This window comes from Nerophis lumbriciformis, linkage group LG03 (assembly GCF_033978685.3).
Source record: "Nerophis lumbriciformis linkage group LG03, RoL_Nlum_v2.1, whole genome shotgun sequence".
NCBI lineage: Eukaryota > Metazoa > Chordata > Actinopteri > Syngnathiformes > Syngnathidae > Nerophis > Nerophis lumbriciformis.
The window spans coordinates 28803687-28826140 of record NC_084550.2 but is presented as its reverse complement, the minus strand read 5'-3'; the positions used below and the strand labels follow the sequence as shown (position 1 = coordinate 28826140).

Below are 22454 nucleotides of genomic sequence, written 5' to 3'. Positions count from 1 at the left end.
TCCGCTTCCTTGCCCGGATGCAGTTTGTCCTAACGGAGTTGCCGTAGTACTTCCGCCTCCGGGCACATATCCAATTGTTGTGGAGTTGCTAGGAGGATTTTCCGTTTAGTGGCTTTTCTCTTGTCTCGACAACACAATAAATGTCAATGGTTTCAAACCCTTAAAATACTCGAACAGGTAAGAATAACATTTAGTATTGACTCACCATCAGTAAGAAGTAGTTAAAGTCCCAATGTTTATTTTGTGTGCGGTTTTCCATCTAGCCATCAGTTTTTTTTTTACCGGGAGCTTCTCCAACTTCCTGCGGGGGAAATTGGGACGACACCCCGGTCATAGCAGCTCTTATCCAGCGGTCATAGCAGCGGTTATCCAGCGGGGACTGAACCTACACAAGAAGTCAGGCAAGTAGGACTAACTGGACGTTTACATAGTACCTCAACGTACGTGTTGAATTGGTTCTGTGACTAGCTCTAACTCGAAACAATTGTACGTCAAATCATTGTCTTCCATTGAAATGAATGGGAAGCATTCAAATTGGTCACTGCACCCCAAAACACCATTTTAACATTTAACAACGTATAGGTAAGAAATATTGAATGAAACAATGCAATAGAATGTACTACAAACAACTGTGGTATAATGTAATGTACCGTATTTTCCGCACTATAAGGCGCACCGGATTATTAGCCGCACCTTCAATGAATGGCATATTTCATAACTTTGTCCACCAATAAACCGCCCCGGACTATAAGCCGCGCCTACGCTGCGCTAAAGGGAATGTCAAAAAAACAGTCAGATAGGTCAGTCAAACTTTAATAATATATTAAAAACCAGCGTTCTAACAACTCTGTTCACTCCCAAAATGTACGCAAATGTGCAATCACAAACATAGTAAAATTCAAAATAGTGCAGAGCAATAGCAACATAATGTTGCTCGAACGTTAATGTCACAACACACAAAATAAACATAGCGCTCACTTTCTGAAGTTATTCTTCATTCGTAAATCCTTCGTCTTCGGTGTCCGAAGTGAAAAGTTGGGCAAATTTACGATCCACTGGCAGATGTTGGCGTCGTCTGGCGCTGCCTCCTCGTCTTAGTGAAGGTGTGTTCGCCTTCTGTCATCCATTGTTCCCACGCAGTTAGCAGTCTAGCTTCGAATGCCCTGTTGACACCAATATCTAGCGGCTGGAGGTCTTTTGTCAATCCACCCGGAATGACGGCGAGTATTGAATTAAGCGCGTAAGCGTGTCTTTTAATGTGCTGTTATGAGCTAGCAAATATAACAACTACACTACCCAGGATGCAACGATAGTTACGAGCATGCGCGGTAGCCCTGAGAAGCGTTGTATGCTGGCAGTTAGAATGTGGTTATGAGCACGCTGTGAGTAAACGTTGAGAACTCAGTTAACACGCCTCGTCTGCATTATTTATAATTAGACAGACAACACACTTAATAGGAGCCATTTTGGGGTCTTTACATAAACACACAAATGGAAATGAAACGTCACATATCCCAGCATGCACCGCGCGCTTCTTCGTCATCCACTGTTCCCACGCAGTTAGCAGTCTAGCTTCGAATGCCCTGTTGACACCAATATCTAGCGGCTGGAGGTCTTTTGTCAATCCACCCGGAATGACGGCGAGTATTGAATTAAGCGCGTAAGCGTGTCTCTTAATGTGCTGTTATGAGCTAGCAAATATAACAACTACACTACCCAGCATGCAACGATAGTTACGAGCATGCGCGGTAGCCCTGAGAAGCGTTGTTGTATGCTGGCAGTTAGAATGTGGTTATGAGCACGCTGTGAGTAAACGTTGAGAACTCAGTTAACACGCCTCGTCTGCATTATTTATAATTAGACAGACAACACACTTAATAGGAGCCATTTTGGGGTCTTTACATAAACACACAAATGGAAATGAAACGTCACATATCCCAGCATGCACCGCGCGCTTCTTCTACGGGGAAAAAAGATGGCGGCTGTTTACCGAAGTTGCGAGACCGAAACTTTATGAAAATGAATCTTAATATTTATCCATATATAAAGCGCACCGGGTTATAAGGCGCACTGTCAGCTTTTGAGAAAATTTGTGGTTTTTAGGTGCGCCTTATAGTGCGGAAAATACGGTAATAGAAAGTGGATGTCTATTTTATTTCCTTTCCAGCTGCTTCTCAGTCAAACACACCATCAGCAGTGTTTCCACATTATCGTGAATAAATGGTCGCAGTTTGGATGTTATTTTAACGTCCTTGGCTGCCGTTATGGTTGAGTTGAGTTTGAGTTTATTTTGAACATGCATGCATACAACATGATACATCACACATGCACGCATACAACATGATACATCACACATACATAGCAGTTGCTAAAAATTTTGTTCACTTCTTGTTCTCACTGTATTCACAATATACTCCATAAGTAATAACAATAAAAATAAATAAATACTTAAATAATATATGGTGAAGTAAGTTATATTTCATATGGTGAGATGAGTAAGATTATCTTGAAAATGAATGGATGGATGAGATAAATTCAGAATGTTTAGAAAAAAAATTATTCTTTGTATTTTGTTAACACTTTAAGTTTGAGGAATTTCTTGAAGTGGATCATATTAGTACATTGTTTGATTTTTTTGCTTAATCCGTTCCATCATTTAATTCCACATACTGATATACTGAAGGTCTTAAGTGTTGCACGTGCGTACAGATGTTTTAAATGACATTTTTAAATGGTGTGTTCCATTTGCACTGGGAAGCGGGAATATCCGAGTTGGTTTCAAAAATAGCTTGTCAGAGTGTAAACAATAACACACGTTTCCGTAATATCCGTTATAAGAACTTCTGACTATTTGATCATCATTTTTTATTATTATTTTTTTAAATATATTTTTTGTTTGTGTATTTATAGCCCTTTGTCATAGAAACTGTATTTTTTATGTGGCAAATATGCAATATTTTTTGCCCCCAAAAATATTTTCAAAGTGGAATATTTGATCCAAAGCAATTACAGCCTTCAATAGGTCAATAATTCATAACATTTATTGGGATTTATTTAAAAAAAAAAATTTTTTAGTGGTAAATTGTTGTTTTTTTAAAGAAAATCCCACTAAAATTCTCAGGGATCCAAAAGTATTCAAAATGATTAATACAGTATTTTTTTAGGTTTTTACTTTCAACACTTAAATCTCTAGATCATGTTCAAGAGCCATCCTTCGATTATAATGTTTCTATTATTTTTTTGTTTGTGTATTGAATGCCCTTTTTGTCATAGAAAACATTTTTTCACATGGCAAACACACAACATATGCAATATTTTCCCCAAAGAATATTTATAAGTGTAATATTTGATGCAAAGTAATTATAGCCTTTGATAAGTCAATAATTCACAACATTTATTATGCGTTGTTTTTTTTAGCAATGACAGCTTCTTTTTTTTCACTCCTTTTTTTAAATTCCTCTAAAACTCTCAGGTATCCAAAAGTATTAAAAAGAAGTCACACATAATTTTTTATTTGTTTACTTTCAACGCTTAAATCTTTAGATCAACTTCAAGATCTGTTCTTTGATTATAAGTTATTATTATTATTATTTACGTATTATTTGTTTAATGCCATTTTTATCAGAACATTTTTTTATTTTATGGTAAACAACATACAAAATATTAAATTTTTTTTAGAAAAATATTTCAGAGTGGAACACTTGACGGAAGTAGAGCTGCAGCTATCGAATATTTTAGTAATCGAGTATTCTATCGAATATCCCGATCAATTAATCGAGCAATCGAATAAATCATATTTTTGCTTAATTAAGGTTTAATTATACATGTAAAAATGTGCCCTCAATTAATTGTGTTTGTCCTAATTGTCTTTTATTTCCTAAACCTCTGTTTTCATTATTGAAGGCTGACACGCACAGCTGAAATGCGTCCGTGGTTGATTGTGCCAATTTGTGTATGCTAATAAAAACAGGTGCTTATGATTATTATACGGTGCCGTCTAAATGGTGGTTTCTCCACGCAAATCCCCTGCTTTGACTACTGTTTACTAAACGAGGCAAAATGCCGTAAAAAAAACTTAACGACGCCTCGAGGCAGCAAAAATTCCTCGAATATATTTTGCAATCGAATTACTCGAGTCACTCCAGGAATCGTTTCAGCTCTAATGTGAAGTAATTGGAGCCTTCAATAGGTCAGTAATTCATAACAATGTTGATTTGAATTCATGTTTTTTAAAGAAAACAATGTAACATTGCAACTTTTTCTCGTTACTTTTCATCTCTATGCCCAAATGTTATGTTATTTTGTAATAGTATTTTTTAGAATGACCTGCGGGCCGCACTTTGGACACCTGGTGTAATAAACTGTCATCTCTTGGGTTGACTGAGGTGTCACTCAAAGGTTCAGAGTCCAGGTTGTGGAAATGAGCACACACTGAACATGTGTGGTTTATGACGACTAAACAATAGCGTCGCTGGAATGTTCTATACAGATCCCAGACCAGTTGGACATCTGTGGGGTGGAGTTGATACAAACTGTGTCAACTAAACTCATGTTCAGCATGATTGAACTGCTTCCATCTGTCTAGGCCCCTGGCTATGGCTCAAGAGCTAATCAAAGAAGAGGGCATTTTTTTTGATGACCTCAACAAGTTGCGAGCCCTCGACCCAGATGTCAGCCAAAACACCTCCGAGCTCAAGGAGGAGTGCAAAGAATTTGTCACCAGTAAGGATTTTCCCTCTTGTTTTTGTCAGTTCTGTCCGTGCAAAGGAAACATGGCGTGCCGTACTGTAAGCCTGCTGTCTTTTACAGAAATTGAACAGTTTCAGGACAAGGTGGGAGGTCTGATTCAGCTGGTTGATGAGCTGGCAAAAGAAACCGAGGCGGAAAAGTTCAAGGTAATGTTGGGCTTTTTTGTGGAGGCAAGTTGTTCCTGATGTACAGTAAAAGTGGCCCGAATGCCATTTCATGTGGAAGTTTAATGATGTATTTGGACTACTGCAGTGGTTCATAACCTGGGTTCGATCGAACCAGCTGACTGATTTGCAGGTGTGTAATTTGTTGTGAGTTTATGCACTGTGTTGGTTTTTTATGCACTGTGTTGGTTTTGTTCTTTGAACAAGGTGATGTTCATGCACAGTTCATTTTATGCACCAGTAAAAAAAACATGGTAACACTTTAGTATGGGGAACATATTCACCATTAATTAGTTGCTTATTAACATGCAAATGAGTAACATACTGGCTCTTAACTATTTATTATTAAGTACTTATTAATGCCTTATTCGGCATGGCCTTATTATAACCCTGACCCTAACCCTCTAACCCTGACCCTAACCCATACTTGCCAAACCTCCCGATTTTCCCGGGAGACTCACGAATTTCAGTGCTTCCCCGTAAATCTCCCGGGGCAACCATTCTCCCGAAATTATCCCGATTTCCACCCGGACCCTAGTCACACAATATATGCGGCTTTTACACACACTTAAGTGAATGCAACGCATACTTGATCAACAGCCATACAGGTCACACTGAGGGTGGCCGTATAAGCAAGTTTAACTCTGTTACATATATGCGCCACACTGTGAACCCACACCAAACAAGAATGACAAACACATTTCGGGAGAACATCCACACCGTAACACAACATAAACACAACACAACAAATACCCAGAACCCCTTGCAGCACTAACTCTTCCGGGACGCTACAATATACACCCCCCCTCTAGGTCTCAAGGTTGGCAAGTATGCCCTAACCCTAACCAAATAACTCTAAATTAAGTCTTTGTTACTTAGAATATGTTCCCCTAGTGTCCAAATAACTCTAAATTAAGTCTTTGTTACTTAGAATATGTTCCCCATACTAAAGTGTTACCAAAAACATATAACTTTGTCTTGAATTTAAAAAAAAAACATTTTATTTTTCACTAAAGAAGGGTTCGGTGAATGCGCATATGAAACTGGTGGGGTTCGCTACCTCCAACAAGGTTAAGAACCACTGGACTACTGTATTCTTCTTTTCCAGGGTGGAATGATTACACAACTTATATCTTCAATTCACCCGCTTTTTACTTCTTAAAATTCCTCAATGTTGCTCGCCTATTTGTGCAAATTCTACCATTGGAATTATGCATGACCTAGCAATCTGTGTACATGTACACTTCTCCGTCTAAGATCTTCACTCTGTTTCTTGGACTTTTCTACTGCTCTGAGTGCTTTGGAATTCATTATTTTGCAGTAAATCATGAACAAAAAATTTAACCCCCATTAACCACCACATAGCTGAATGTACAGTATGTATATTTTTGCACCTGTATTTCTCATTTTAACCCAATGTGGATTAGGGAAAAAACACAGAAATTATGTGTACAGTGGTGGTCAAAAGTGTACATACCGTATTTTTCGGACTATAAGTCACAGTTTTTTTCATAGTTTGGCGTTTTATAGTGCGATTTATATATGTTTTCTTTCTTCTTTATTATGCATTTTCGGCAGGTGCGACTTATACTCCGGTGCGACTTATACTATGAAAAATACGGTACACTTGTAAAGAACATAATGTCATGGTTGTCTTGAGTTTCCGATCATTTCTACATCTCTTATTTTTTTTGTGATTGGAGCACATACTTGTTGGTCACAAAAAACATTCATGAAGTTTGCTTCTTTTATGAATTTATTATGGCTCTACTGAAAATGTGAGGGTCAAAAGTATACATACAGCAATGTTAATATTTGCTTACATGTCCCTTGGCAAGTTTACCTGCAATAAGACGCTTTTGGTAGCCATCCACAAGCTTCTGTTTGACCACTTGACCACTAAATTGCTGCAGTTCAGCTAAATGTGTTGCTTTTCTGACAAGGACTTGTTTCTTCAGCATTGTCCACACGGTTAAGTCAGGACTTTGGGAAGGCCATTCTAAAACCTTCATTCTAGCCTGATTTAGCCATTCCTTTACCACTTTTGGGGTCATTGTCTTGTTGGAACACCCAACTGTGCCCAAGACCCAACCTCTGGGCTGATGATTTTAGCTTGTCCTGAACAATTTGGAGCTAATCCTCCTTTTTCATTGTCCCATTTAAAGCAGCAGTTCCATTGGCAGCAAATCAGACCCAGAGCATAATACTACCACCACCATGCTTGACGGTAGGCATGGTGTTCCTGGGATTAAAGGCCTCACCTTTTCTCCTCCAAACATATTGCTGGGTATTATGGCCAAACAGCTCCATTTTTGTTTCATCTGACCACAGAACTTTCCTCCAGAAGGTCTTATCTTTGTCCATGTGATGTCAGATGTGTGTGTGTGTGTGTGTGTGTGTGTGTGTGTGTGTGTGTGTGTGTGTGTGTGTGTATATATATATATATATATATATATATATATATATACAATAATGTGGCATTCATGGACATGGTGAGTACAGAATGATTCCATTACAATTCAGGGTGCTTCGACATTATTATGATACATATTTTATTTTTAAACAATACACCCATTCATTGAAGAAAACAGACACATTTACCGCCGTCATCTTTTAATAACGTAAGACCAAACGATCCAACACATTTTTTTTTTAACAACCAAAAAGCTGACCTTAGTAAATAAAGTGAGTTGCAAATGTTGCAATTTATAAATAAAGGTTTATAAAATTACAAAAAAATAAATAAATAAAGTGAGTTGCAGCACCCCCCGCGACCCCAAAAGGGACAAGCGGTAGCAAATGGATGGATGGAGTTGCATGAAGTGCTTTTAGACGTAACTTTTTTTTTTTTTAATCTAAATTATTTGATGTTTTCTCTGGTTTTGGTACGAGCAAGTTTAATACAAAAAATATCTTCAAAATATTTTTTTTTTAAGTATTTAGAAATCATTTGTTTAGCAATAATCACAATCTTTCTGTAGGATAATACAAACAGTCCACCCGACCTGTTTTTTGTGCCTTTAAAAAACAATTAGAACTCTACATTAAAACACTCTCTACCTCTAACAACCAAAAAGCTGTGAAAACGATGATGCTGTATCCAAATTTAAGTTGTTTACTGAAATTGAATGAGCCTATGGCTTTGCACTTTGTTTTTTATATATATATATATATATATATATATATATATATATATATATATATACATATATATATATATATATATATATATATATATATATATATATACATATCATTTTTTTGCATTCTATTTGAGTTCATTTGAATTTACAAACCCCCTGGCACTGTTTTGTAATGTTTTTGTACTCTTTTTGTATTGTTTTTGTATTTACTTTGATTATTATTTCTCAACAGTTTGTAATTGTTGAAATTTATAAGTAAAGGTTTATAAAATAAGAATAAAGCACTTCTATCATACAAAAAATAAATAAATGCAAATAATACAAACAGTCCGTCTTTAAAAGCTGTCCGGCGGATTCTTTCTTTCCGGTCAAGTTTCCACTCTACGCCATGTTGGCAAACCTGTGTGTTTCCTCCTTATTTATTCTAGGATTTGAGTGGAAATGTCGCTTTATGTTAGGAAGTTAATAACAATATGATTATTGAGGGAAAACGTGTGTAGTGTCAGTGTGTGGGTGCACTTTTTAAAACTCTGGGGAACGTAATGCCATTTCCTTAGTTGCACTCCGGAACACGAGGTGGCGGCAGAGGGCCAATAAGATGGATGTTTGCCGCCATAAAACACCAAGAAGAAAACAGGAAGTGGAATAAACTGGGCGGCTGTTTTTTTTCTGCTTAACTTCTGGTTTGCTGAGGTTTTTGTTTTTGTGGTTTAGCTATCACGTCAAATATAAAATGTTTCTACATTGTTAACTTATATTATTTGTCGCATTGCGATGCGTCTACGAGTTGATGTATCGGTACAGCCGTATCGACGCGTGTATGTATATATCGGCCCTGGGTCACACTATTGTACTAAGACTTGTTGTCCCTGACACTACTGATGTTTGACCTGTTCCACATTAGGTGATTGGAGCCAGAAACCTTCTGAAGTTGGTGGCGAAGCAAAGAGAAGCCTTGCAACAGCAGCTTCACGCTCTCATCGCCGAGAAGAAGATGCAACTTGAAAGGTAAATGAAAGGATGATCACACATACTATTATTACCTACAAAGGTAAACAAAAATAAAGCATGCACATGATATGTCACAACAAAACAATCAAAGTTTATTTATGTAGCCCTAAATCATGAGTGTCTCAAAGGGCTGCACAAGCCACAACGACACCCTGGGCTCAGATCCCACATCAGGACAAGGAAAAACTCAACCCAATGGGATACAATGAGAAACCTTGGAGGGGACCCCAGATGTGTGAGAGTCCATAGTGGATCTAGTTAATATTGTGAGAGTCCAGTCCATAGTAGATCTAACATAATAGTGTGCGAGTCCAGTCCATAGTGGATCTAGTTAATAGTGTGAGAGTCCAGTCTATAGTGGATCTAACATAATAGTGTGAGAGTCCAGTCCATAGTGGATCTAACATAATAGTGTGAGAGTCCAGTCCATAGTGGATCTAACATAATAGTGTGAGAGTCCAGTCCATAGTGGATCTAGTTAATAGTGTGAGAGTACAGTCCATAGTGGATCTAACATAATAGTGTGAGAGTCCAGTCCATAGTGGGTCTAACATAATAGTGTGAGAGTCCAGTCCATAGTGGATCTAACATAATAGTGAGAGTCCAGTCCATAGTGGATCTAACATAATAGTGTGAGAGTCCAGTCCATAGTGGATCTAACATAATAGTGTGAGAGTCCAGTCCATAGTGGATCTAACATAATAGTGAGAGTCCAGTCCATAGTGGATCTAACATAATAGTGTGAGAGTCCAGTCCATAGTGGATCTAATATAATAGTGTGAGAGTCCAGTCCATAGTGGATCTAACATAATAGTGAGAGTCCAGTCCATAGTGGATCTAACATAATAGTGAGAGTCCAGTCCATAGTAGATCTAACATAATAGTGTGAGAGTCCAGTCCATAGTGGATCTAACATAATAGTGTGAGAGTCCAGTCCATAGTGTATCTAGTTAATAGTGTGAGAGTCCAGTCCATAGTGGATCTAGTTAATAGTGTGAGAGTCCAGTCCATAGTGGATCTAACATAATAGTGTGAGAGTCCAGTCCATAGTGGATCTAACATAATAGTGTGAGAGTCCATAGTGGATCTAGTTAATAGCGCGAGAGTCCAGTCCATAGTGGATCTAGTTAATAGTGTGAGAGTCCAGTCCATAGTGGATCTAGTTAATAGCGTGAGAGTCCAGTCCATAGTGGATCTAGTTAATAGCGTGAGAGTCCAGTCCATAGTGGATCTAGTTAATAGCGTGAGAGTCCAGTCCATAGTGGATCTAGTTAATAGTGTGAGAATCCAGTCCATAGTGGATCTAGTTAATAGTGTGAGAGTCCAGTCCATAGTGGATCTAGTTAATAGTGTGAGAATCCAGTCCATAGCGGATCTAGTTAATAGCGTGAGAGTCCAGTCCATAGTGGATCTAGTTAATAGTGTGAGAGTTCAATCCATAGTGGATCTAGTTAATAGTGTGAGAGTCCAGTCCATAGTGGATCTAGTTAATAGTTTGAGAGTCCAGTCCATAGTGGATCTAGTTAATAGTGTGAGAGTCCAGTCCATAGTGGATCTAGTTAATAGTGTGAGAATCCAGTCCATAGCGGATCTAGTTAATAGCGTGAGAGTCCAGTCCATAGTGGATCTAGTTAATAGTGTGAGAGTTCAATCCATAGTGGATCTAGTTAATAGTGTGAGAGTCCAGTCCATAGTGGATCTAGTTAATAGTTTGAGAGTCCAGTCCATAGTGGATCTAGTTAATAGTGTGAGAGTCCTGTCCATAGCGGATCTAGTTAATACTGTGAGAAAGTTGATGTCGAGATTTAAGCGTTGGAGAAAAAAAAGTCCTATATGACTTATTTAAAAACAAATTATGACGGAGACCCTTTCAGATCCCCGGGACCAAACTTGAGGGGAGCCCTAAAGGTTAAAAAACCCCCGATATATTGTAATTGTTTGGACATCCCTGATGTGGGGTGAAAAGAGACACCAGACAATAATATACAGTACTCAAATAATATTCAACGTTTATTTTGAGACCTTCTAATCTCAATACAAATAAAGTACGCACGCTGTGTACCAGCTACTTTTCAATATACCAAAGTAAAGACACACATTCAGAGGTTACTCAACATATGTTATGCCTTTTCACACTATATTTTTGTAAACCTCTGAAACTATACGACAACACCTGATTTCTATAATGTTAGAAAAATCAGCCTGCATGAAAACAATAGCTCTCTTTTAAAGTCTTATCTGGCAAAGGAATAATGAAAAAATATTGTCTGTATTAAAAACTGAAATGATGTAGATATGTATATTTAGTTTTCTCCTTCACTTAAAGTGAAAGTAGCTTCTTAAAGTAACATTTGTCAGGTCGCGTTTTTGCTGCAAATGTTAGCTATGGCTGCACTCCAGACAAAGTGATGTGGTAGGCTAGAAGAAGGCATGTCACTCCATCTTTATCATCAATGGTTTATTAGTTTATTTTAGGGCTGCAACTAACAACTAATTTAATAATCGATTAATCTGTCGATTATTACTTAGATTAATCGATTAATAATCGGATAAAAGAGACAAACTACATTTCTATCCTTTCCAGTATTTTATTGGGAAAAAAAACAGCATACTGGCACCATACTTGTTTTGATTATTGTTTCTCAGCTGTTTGTAAATGTTGCAGTTTATAAATAAAGGTTTATAAAAAAAAGAGCCTCTACGCATGCGCATAGCATAGATCCAACGAATCGATGACTAAATTAATCGCCAACTACCGGTATTTTTATAATCGATTTAAATCGATTAGTTGTTGCAGCCCTAGTTTATTTCTTGTCGGTGCGTTGTTTAAATGTACATTTTTCCATTCAACTCTCACATGTTCTTCCATTTCCACGTCTCTTCTCCGCTACTCACCTTTGCCCTCCCAACCACACTAGGAGTTGATGCTAAACATGCTGTGACTGACCCTGCTTTTCTACCCCCAACCACTCGCAGCAGGAACGCATAAAAACGGATTTTTTTTAATAAGGCAACTCACACAACACATGAAAATATGAATAATAATAATATATTTTATTTGTAAAAGCACTTTACATTGAGCAAACAACCTCAAAGTGCTACGGTGCATTTAAAAACAAAACAACACTAGAACCACAAATAGCTGCCCCCAACAAGTAAAATAAATAGTTAAAAAAAAAACTAGAACAGCCTAATAACTAGTACTAGCACACATATATCTAAAAAAAAAAAAAAAAATTAAAAGAAGAGTTTTTAAGCCTTTTTTAAAAGCAGCCACAGTCTGTGGTGCCCTCAGGTGGTCAGGGAGAGCGTTCCACAGACTGGGAGTGGCGGAGCTTTGTCCTCAGAGGTTGGAGGAGGTTAGCCTGTCCGGAGCAGAGGTGTCGTGTGGAGGATTTGGGAGTGAGCAGTTCTTTAAGGTAGAGGCGGGCATTTCCACGGAGGCACTGGTGAGTTAGTATTATCCATCCATCCATCCATTTTCTACCGCTTATTCCCTTTTGGGGTCGCGGGGGGCGCTGGAGCCTATCTCAGCTACAATCGGGCGGAAGGCGGGGTACACCCTGGACAAGTCGCCACCTCATCGCAGGGCCAACACAGATAGACAGACAACTTTCACACTCACATTCACACACTAGGGCCAATTTAGTGTTGCCAATCAACCTATCCCCAGGTGCATGTCTTTGGAGGTGGGAGGAAGCCGGAGTACCCGGAGGGAACCCACGCAGTCACGGGGAGAACATGCAAACTCCACACAGAAAGATCCCGAGCCGGGGATTGAACCCAAGACTACTCAGGACCTTCGTATTGTGAGGCAGATGCACTAACCCCTCTGCCACGTAGTATTATGTTAATGTAATTAACTAAGCCCTCCACAGGTGGTGATTTAATACAGATCTGTTTCCAAAGCATATACTAGCAATACTTTTAAAAAAAATATTTTGCCTTTACACACCAACACACATTGTAAAATAAAACAAGCAAGCAAGACTGAAGTGGAGACTTAAACTCAATTTCTAAACCAATACTATATATATGTATGTATGTATGTATATATATATATATATATATATATATATATATATAATTATTTTTTTTTTTTTTAAATTTATTTATTATTATTTTTAATTTTTTTAATTTTTATTATTATTATTATTATTAATATTATTATTATTTTTTTTACCTTAAGGGCTCCTCTCGTTTGGTCCCAGGACCCGAAAAAGTCTCATGTCATAAAAATGTTCAAAAACAAGACGTAAATTAATTTTTAAAGTGTTTACAGTAAATCTTTAGCTCAGCTTAAGATCTGTCAATATAAAAATAAAAATAAATGTTTGAAGCCCTTTTTGTTTTAAGAAAATGCTGTTTTTTGAAGCAAAAATACAAAATATGCAACATTTACCCCCCAAAAATTTTCAGTGTGGATTATTTGTTGTGAAGCAATTTGAGCCATAAATAGGTCAATAACTCATAACATTGATTTTCATTCTTTTTTTTTTTTTTTAAACAATGACAGTTTAAAAAAAATCCCACTAAAATTATTAGGGCTCCAAAAGGGTCCCACTGATAATTACAACAACAAAAAAAGAAAGTCACACTTTAGTTTTTTGTTTTTTTTCCCAACGTTTAAACTTCCAGATCTATCCATCGATTGTACGTTTTTATTATGCTTTTTGTTACAGAAATATTTGTTTTATTATGGCAAAAACTCATAAAATGTGCAATAGTTCTTCACAAAAATATTTTAAAGTAGAATATTTGATGTGAAGTATTTGGAGCTTTCAATATGTCAATAATTCATAACAATATTGATTTTGATTCATTATTATTTTTCAGAAATGAGTTTAAAAAACAGCCTGCATTGCAGCTTTGTGTTGTTTGAGTCAATATTGCAACTTTTGCTTGTTACATTTCATCTGTTTGCTCTTTGTTTTTTTGTAATAGTATTTTTAGAGTGTGTGGATGTGAGTGTGAATGTTGTCTGTCTATCTGTGTTGGCCCTGCGATGAGGTGGCGACTTGTCCAGGTTGTACCCCGCCTTCCGCCCGATTGTAGCTGAGATAGGCTCCAGCGCCCCCCGCGACCCCAAAGGGAATAAGCGGTAGAAAATGGATGGATGGATGGATTTTTAGAATGTGCCACAGGCCGTTAAAAAAAAAAGAAGAGCTGCGGGCCGCACTTTGGACACATCTGCTTTAACAAGTGTAACAAAAAATATGGCCTTTACAATTTGTGAATTATAGCCATTGTTTGAATTCCAATTGCCGTTCTCCAACACGACAGCATCTGTTGTCGCGTGAAGTGGTTTGTGCATAGACGTCATATTCATATGTCATAATATTTTTAAACGGCTCTATTTGGAGGGATTACACAACATACAGTCCCAACCATTGTTAAAAAGAATTTGGTGCACAAATAAGTTAGGATTTTTTTAATAACACATCAAATTTATACATACAGTACTCAAATACGAACATCCATTATCATGCGGGCCATTTAGCCCGACTAATATCTGGTTAAATTTCCCTCAGCTGGATGGGTTTTTTTTTTGTAGAATAATTATTGGTAGATATTTGACCACTTTTCTTTCAGAATTGGTAGATTTAATTTGAACTGCTTGTGGAAATGTTGATGTAAACCAGTTGTATTCATCGCAAAACCTTGAAATTGTTGCGTGTTTTAGATTATTTTCCACTGTCTGCCCTTTTATTACATACACTTTTTAATCAGGAATAGGTATGAATTGTAAAAAGAAAACATATTTGTTGCCTAGATTGATCTTAATGCTGTCGCTATGTTTGTTGCAGGTATTGCATTGAGTGTGATGCCTTGTCTAAAGTGGAGTCTGAACAGAACGAGTTCATCAACCAGTTTATTCTGCAAAAGTAAGTATGTGTGTTGGAGATTGTGTTCTAAAGAGAGCTAATCAAGCTGTACGGGAGCCTGTAAAGGACTGTATATTACCTTGGGGGATGCTCTAATTTTCACTATTTACCCAATAATCTAGTCTAGGAGAGAGTGAGAGGAGACAACTCATATAGTTAAACAATTTACTATATACCATATAACATACAATAATCAGACAATAATAAACACACAATTACACTCATACACTCCTCACCACTCACACGCTACCTCCCCAATAGAACCTCCCGCACTAAATCAATTACACAACACACACACACAGTCCAACCTGGGCCCCTTGGCTGGGCCAGAAGATAGTCTGTTGTGGTCCTGCTGTATCGTTGGTGCACGTAGGGGTGGGGTGGGGTGAGTTGAAACTGCTGGATACCAAGGGGGCGTTGGAGAGGGGGGACTATGGCGTCACATTAGTGCCAAAAATCCGAGCGCATAAAAACTGTTATCGCGCGCTGATTCTCCACTTTGTGCGCGCGCGCAACACCCTTTTGCGCGCGCGTGGTGCCTTTTTGCGCGCGCGCGGTGCCTTTCTGTGCGCGCGCAGTGCCTTTTTGCGCGCGCGCGGTACCTTTCTGCGCGCGCGCGACGCCTTTCTGCGCACTCTCTGTGTACTCCTGGCATCTCTCCTCGCGCTCTCATGTTTCTTTTTGGCACTTTGGGGGCGGGTATGCTTAGACGGCCCCTTCTTTCTGATTGGTCAGGCGAAAAATGCTGACAAATACTCAGACCCAATCAGAAGTATAGCAGGGCGGGTCATCGTCAATATGTATCAAGATTTACGGAGGTAGAAGTGGATAAAAAAAATGTTGCGCGCTGATGAAGGTTATTTCATACCACATAAACACAATACAGGGTAATACAAAATATGACCCAAATAAATAATAAGACAACAAACACCATAATCACATCTTTCAGCCAGAACTGGTCCACCAGCAATAACATCCAACCATAACATTATTTTATATTTTCACTTCTTCTTGAACATTTGTTTTCTAATTTATGGAATTTCTTTTGATTCAGCCATAAAATTAATAAAATAATCTTTGAATTTTGTTTTTAAAATGTTAAAAATAGCTTTTAATAATGTATTCTGAAACAGTTTAAAATAATCAGAGAACTGACTAACACTGACCCTACACAACTATGTTGCACAATTAAGTCTTCTTTTTTTTTTTAAAGCGAAGTGTGAAGTGAAGTGAATTATATTTATATAGCGCTTTTCTCAAGTGACTCAAAGGTATGAAATAACCATCAGCGCGCAACATTTTTTTTTATCCACTTCTACCTCCGTAAATCTTGATACATATTGACGATAACCCGCCCTGCTATACTTCTGATTGGCTCTGAGTATTTGTCAGCATTTTTCGCCTGACCAATCAGAAAGAAGGGGCCGTCTAAGCATACCCGCCCCCAAAGTGCCAAAAAGAAACATGAGAGTGCGAGGAGAGATGCCAGGAGTACACAGAGAGCGCGCAGAAAAGCGTCGCGCGCGCGCAAAAAGGCACCGCACGCGCACAGAAAGGCACCGCGCGCGCGCAAAAAGGCACCATGCGCGCGCAAAAGGGTGTCGCGCGCGCGCACGAAGTGGAGAATCAGCGCGCGATAACAGTTTTTATGCGCTCGGATTTTTGGCACTAATGTGACGCCATAGGGGACACCTCCCATTGTAGAGAAGAGAAGAGAAGGGGGGAGGGCTCGGCCGTGCTTCCTCTTAGCTTGCCTCACGAGTCTAGTCTGGAGCGAGAGGAGAACCAGCCTCGTCCTGGGTCACCTCTCTGTCGACTAGTGCGTGAGCGCGTGCTATTAACACTCGTGCCTCGCGCTCTCCACTTCCCTCGCAGCAATGTAGCCACGATAGCACACAACTAAACTATACAATGTTCAAACTCGCTCTCCAAACAGAAAAACAGTCAAAGGGGAGAGTGTCTCTTAAATAAACTTAATCCAAATGTGACTGAACCTGGCGTTCGTGAAGTCACGGTGCAGCAAACAAATACAGGTGCGAGCTGCGGTGAGCTAACTAGCGGTTAGCATGCGCTTCACCTCCACTGGCAACGTGAAGCGCCCAAATGTCCTTAAACGTAAACTAATGTACTAACTGTCACTTATGACACACTTAAATAAGAAGCATAGAGTAGTTACTTCTTCGATCTGCAACTATGGTGAACTCTATCTCCCGTGTAATACTACCGACGCTCCGCTGCCTGTCAATGCTGAAGCTCTTTTAATGCTTTTTCTACCTGCCGGCGGAAACGGAACTGCCCGTAACCATAGCAACCGTAACCATGGCAACCGTAACAACGGTTAAACAACTTAAAGAAAATACATTTCACCTTCCCAAACAACACATATGAAATAGAAATAAATAATAATAATTAATCCCTTAACAGAAATGATCTATCTATAGAACTAAAAGGGACAATTTACACAAATATGAAAACCTTCAGAACACAAGCAATCTTACAAAAGCATGGAATCATTCTACATATTGACATTACCATTTTGTATACAAACCTGTCTAATGTAGAGAATAGCAATAACAGAAGAGTCATCCCTGATTCTTAATGTGATGTTAAATACATTTATTTATTAAAATATCACACTTTTTTCCAACTTAAAGGGCAACTGCACTTTTTTGGGGAATTTTGCCAATCGTTCACAATCATTATGATAGACAAAATGTTTATTTTTTTCATTCTAACATGTAAAAATCGTCTCGTTCTTGGTGGCTAGCGATGCAGCTAATGTTAGCAATCAATTATACCTCTAAATCACTTTAAAAATGCATTCAAAAAACATCAACAATACTTTATTTACGTTCTGTAACCTGTATAATAACCAAGCTGTAGCTACATTGTTATTGTAAGAGTGAACACTGAAGAACTATTTTCCTAGCGTACTAACACATCAGGATGCTTCGGTATTCGTTGTAAAAGCAAGCTAATCAATAATCACTGATTTCTTTTGCGCATAGATTTCCATTTCTTCCGAATTCTGGCATGTTCTAATCATGGCAGACTAGGTACCAAACAACAAAGACAACTATTTCTGGACAAATGAGGATTCACAACCTAATTTTTTTTAAGCTGAGTGTACAGAGGATGAACTACTGCTTCTAGAAGCGAGCACAAAGGAAGGGTGAGACATTGGCGTTGAGGTCAGCATGACTTTGAAGCTGGAAATGTGGAGCTTGAAATTATGCTATTTTGACATTAATGGAATGCTTACCTACATAAACCGGAAAAAACGTCCCCAGCAAATTGTCCATCGAGTGAGTCACTTTAATATTGACCATGATACACGTAGCACGTCATGCGTGTTATTACAACTACACTACACACACTGTCTGGCTAGCTGTGTACAAACAAAACATGAAATAATACTTTACTTGTACTGTAATATGATTGATCATGTTTTTCACTCAGTACAGATTGGTGTCCTATCACATTGTTGTGAATTGCAAACTCAAATGCAGATGCTAGCTAATCTCTTGCCGTAGTTAGCTTCTACGGCTAATACCAGGGCATGTGTTAGTACGCTAGAAAAATAGTTCCTCAGTGTCGCTACAGCTTGGTTATTATACAGGTTACAGGTATAGGCGCCAATCTATATCAATCCATAAAATAATTTTTGAAAAATCAATCTTATTGTTATTTTTGTGGCGGGTTTGGTCCGTTTTACACAATAAAACTATCTCAAATCATATAGTCTATAACTAACACAGCTTACCAAGATTCCATTGTGCCCGATAATGAACTAATGACATAATCATCTTGACTTTGAGCACATTGCACTCTGTACACGGGCGAATGAAGCGCATACTTACTCAACAGCCATACATGTCACACTAAGTGTGGCAGTATGAACAATGCCGACACTGTCATAAACATGTGCCATATAGTGAAACCACACTAAACACTGTCATAAACATGTGCCATATAGTGAAACCACACTAAACACTGTCATAAACATGTGCCATATAGTTAAACAACACTGTCATAAATATGTGCCATATAGTGAAACCACACTAAACAACACTGTCATAAACATGTGCCATATAGGGAAACCACACTAAACAACACTGTCATAAACATGTGCCATATAGTGAAACCACACTAAACAACACTGTCATAAACATGTGCCATATAGTGAAACCACACTAAACAACACTGTCATAAACATGTGCCATATAGTGAAACCACACTAAACAACACTGTCATAAACATGTGCCAAATAGTGAAACCACACTAAACAAAACTGTCATAACCATGTGCCATATAGTGAAACCACACTAAACAACACTGTCATAAACATGTGCCATATAGTGAAACCACACTAAACAACACTGTCATAAACATGTGCCATATAGTGAAACCACACTAAACACTGTCATAAACATGTGCCATATAGTGAAACCACACTAAACAACACTGTCATAAACATATGCCATACCGTGAAACCACACTAAACAACACTGTCATAAACATGTGCCATATCGTGAAACCACACTAAACAACACTGTCATAAACATGTGCCATATAGTGAAACCACACTAAACAACACTGTCATAAACATGTGCCATATAGTGAAACCACACTAAACACTGTCATAAAGATGTGCCATATAGTGAAACCACACTAAACACTGTCATAAACATGTGCCATATAGTGAAACCACACTAAACAACACTGTCATAAACATGTGCTATATCGTGAAACCACACTAAACACTGTCATAAACATATGCCATATCGTGAAACCACACTAAACAACACTGTCATAAACATGTGCCATATAGTGAAACCACACTAAACAACACTGTCATAAACATGTGCCATATCGTGAAACCACACTAAACAACACTGTCATAAACATGTGCTATATAGTGAAACCACACTAAACAACACTGTCATAAACATGTGCCATATAGTGAAACCACACTAAACAACAATGACAAACACATCTTGGAATAATATTTGCAACACAACATAAACACTACAGAACACATTCCCAGAATTCCCTGCAGCACAAACTCTTCCGGGACGCTACAATACAAACAAACGCTACTGGTGGATCTACACCTAACATCCACTGTAATGATACCACGTACAATAGCGTATCTAGTCGATACTACTATGATTACATCGATATTTTTTAGCATCACAAAATCTTCTTTCGTTTTTTATATATGTATATTATGTTTATAAAGTCAGTAAATACGTCCCTGGACACATGAGGACTTTGAATATGACCAATGTATGATCCTGTAACGACTTGGTATCGGATTGATATCCAAATGTGTGGTATCATCCAAAACTAATGTAAAGTATCAAATAAGAGAAGAATAAGTGATTATTACATTTTAACTAGAGATGCCCGATAATATCGGCCTGCCGATATTATCGGCCGATAAATGCGTTAAAATGTAATATCGGAAATTATCGGTATCGTTTTTTTTATTATTGGTATCGTTTTTTATTTTTTTATTTTATTTCATTTATTTATTTTTTTATTAAATCAACATAAAAAACACAAGATACACTTACAATTAGTGCACCAACCCAAAAGACCTCCCTCCCCCATTTACACTCATTCACACAGAAGGGTTGTTTCTTTCTGTTATTAATATTCTGGTTCCTACATTATATATCAATACAGTCTGCAGGGATACAGTCCGTAAGCACACATAATTGTGCGTGCTGCTGGTCCACTAATAGTACTAACCTTTAACAGTTAATTTTACTCATTTTCATTAATTACTAGTTTCTATGTAACTGTTTTTATATTGGTTTACTTTCTTTTTTATTCAAGAAAATGTTTTTAATTTATTTATCTTATTTTATTAATTAAAAAAAAACAACCTTATCTTCACCATACCTGGTTGTCCAAATTAGGCATAATAATGTGTTAATTCCACCACTGTATATGTCGTATCGGTTGATATCGGTATCGGTTGATATCAGTATCGGTAATTAAGAGTTGGACAATATCGGATATCGGCAAAAAGCCATTATCGGACATCCCTAGTTAAAACAGATAATAAGCAGATATTAACAGTAAATGAACAAGTAGATTAATAATCCATTTTATACCACTTGTCCTTAATAATGTGTACAAAATAATAGGTGTATAAATGACACAATATGTTACAGCAGACTAATTAGGAGTCTTTGTTTGTTTACTTACTACTAAAAGACAAGTTGTCTAGTATGTTCACTATTTTGTTTAAGGACTAAATTGCAATAATAAACATATGTTTCATGTACCCTAGCATTTTTTTGTTGAAATAAAGACAATAATGACATTTTTTGTGGTCCCCTTTTATTTAGAAAAGTACCGAAAAACTTTTGGTACCTGTACCAAAATATTGGTATCGGGACAAGACTAATACACACACACACCGAGCACCAACTGGCAGAAATGTGGTTACAGGTGAGGGTTTTGGAATGCGTTTCAAGGTAGAATTAATTGCTCTCATTAGCTGCATTGCTAGCCTCCAAGAACAAGCAGATTTTTACAAATTAGAATGCAAAAAAAACTGGTCTTCTTGTCTCTCATAAGGATTGTGAACAATGGGCAAAATTCCACTTAAAAGTTTATTGCAGGATTTGTTCTTGATATTCTGTCTCTTTTAAAAGAAAGTCAACAAAATATTAAGGTAACCATAAGAGTATCAAAGTATTTACGCTTGTTTACTCACTTGTTCAAATGTCTCTTTTCAGCTGAGTCAAGAAGCCAGCCAGAGTTTACGTTGATATGTAGAGCGACCATCCCACAAGTTGAAGATTCAAGTCCGACAACGGGTGCCCCTCTAAGTCCAGTTGAACTATACCGGAGTAAGACAAGGAACCTCTCCAGACCTTCCTGTTGCTGTGTCATTAGTCTAGGCATGAGCATTTTTCGACACTCAGTGTAAATATAAGTTAGTTTGGCAACAAACATAGAAACAAAAACACTTCACACTATTGGCTACACGTTAAAGATTTCTTGTTTTGACATTGACAAATGATCATCTGTCCCTGGAGCTGACTTAAAACCACCAATCTGGCAGGAATGTTTTCATGAAGTCCGATAAAGCTGAGGTTAAATTATTTTATTTAGTACAGTGGTACATGTGAGCAGCCCAACCAACACGCTTTTTAAAGTACTGCTCATTTTTTTTATTGTTGTCGCTTGCTGAAATTGGGTTGAAGTGACTTGTGGCAAAGTTTGTTAGTCCGGGCCGTTATTTTGCTGACCATGCGTCCGAAGAAAGTGAGCGCCAAGGAGAGCAGAGAGAGGAAAAAGCGAATGATGTGCCTCGAACTAAAGAAAGAAATAGTGGAAAAACACGACCAAGGTGTGCGTGTCGTCGACTTGGCGAGGGAGTACGAGCGCAGCAGTTCCACCATCTGCACGATACTCAAGCAGAAAGAGCTGATTAAGGCGATATCGCCAGCCAAGGGCATTAAAATAATTTCCAAGCAGAG

The 22454-nt window shown here is 37.9% G+C and overlaps 1 protein-coding gene across 1 annotated transcript; it reads left to right on the top strand.

Annotated features, from left to right (window-relative positions):
• Positions 1-28: 28 nt before the first annotated feature.
• On the top strand, positions 29-21855 carry LOC133582310 (intraflagellar transport protein 20 homolog A-like). The gene is made up of 7 exons (XM_061936480.2): positions 29-177; positions 264-401; positions 4586-4722; positions 4810-4895; positions 8961-9064; positions 14875-14952; positions 21708-21855. The coding sequence occupies exons 3-7, from the start codon at positions 4596-4598 to the stop codon at positions 21709-21711; spliced, it is 399 nt and encodes a 132-aa protein (XP_061792464.1). The 5' UTR covers positions 29-177; positions 264-401; positions 4586-4595; the 3' UTR covers positions 21712-21855.
• The last annotated feature ends 599 nt before the right edge of the window (positions 21856-22454 follow it).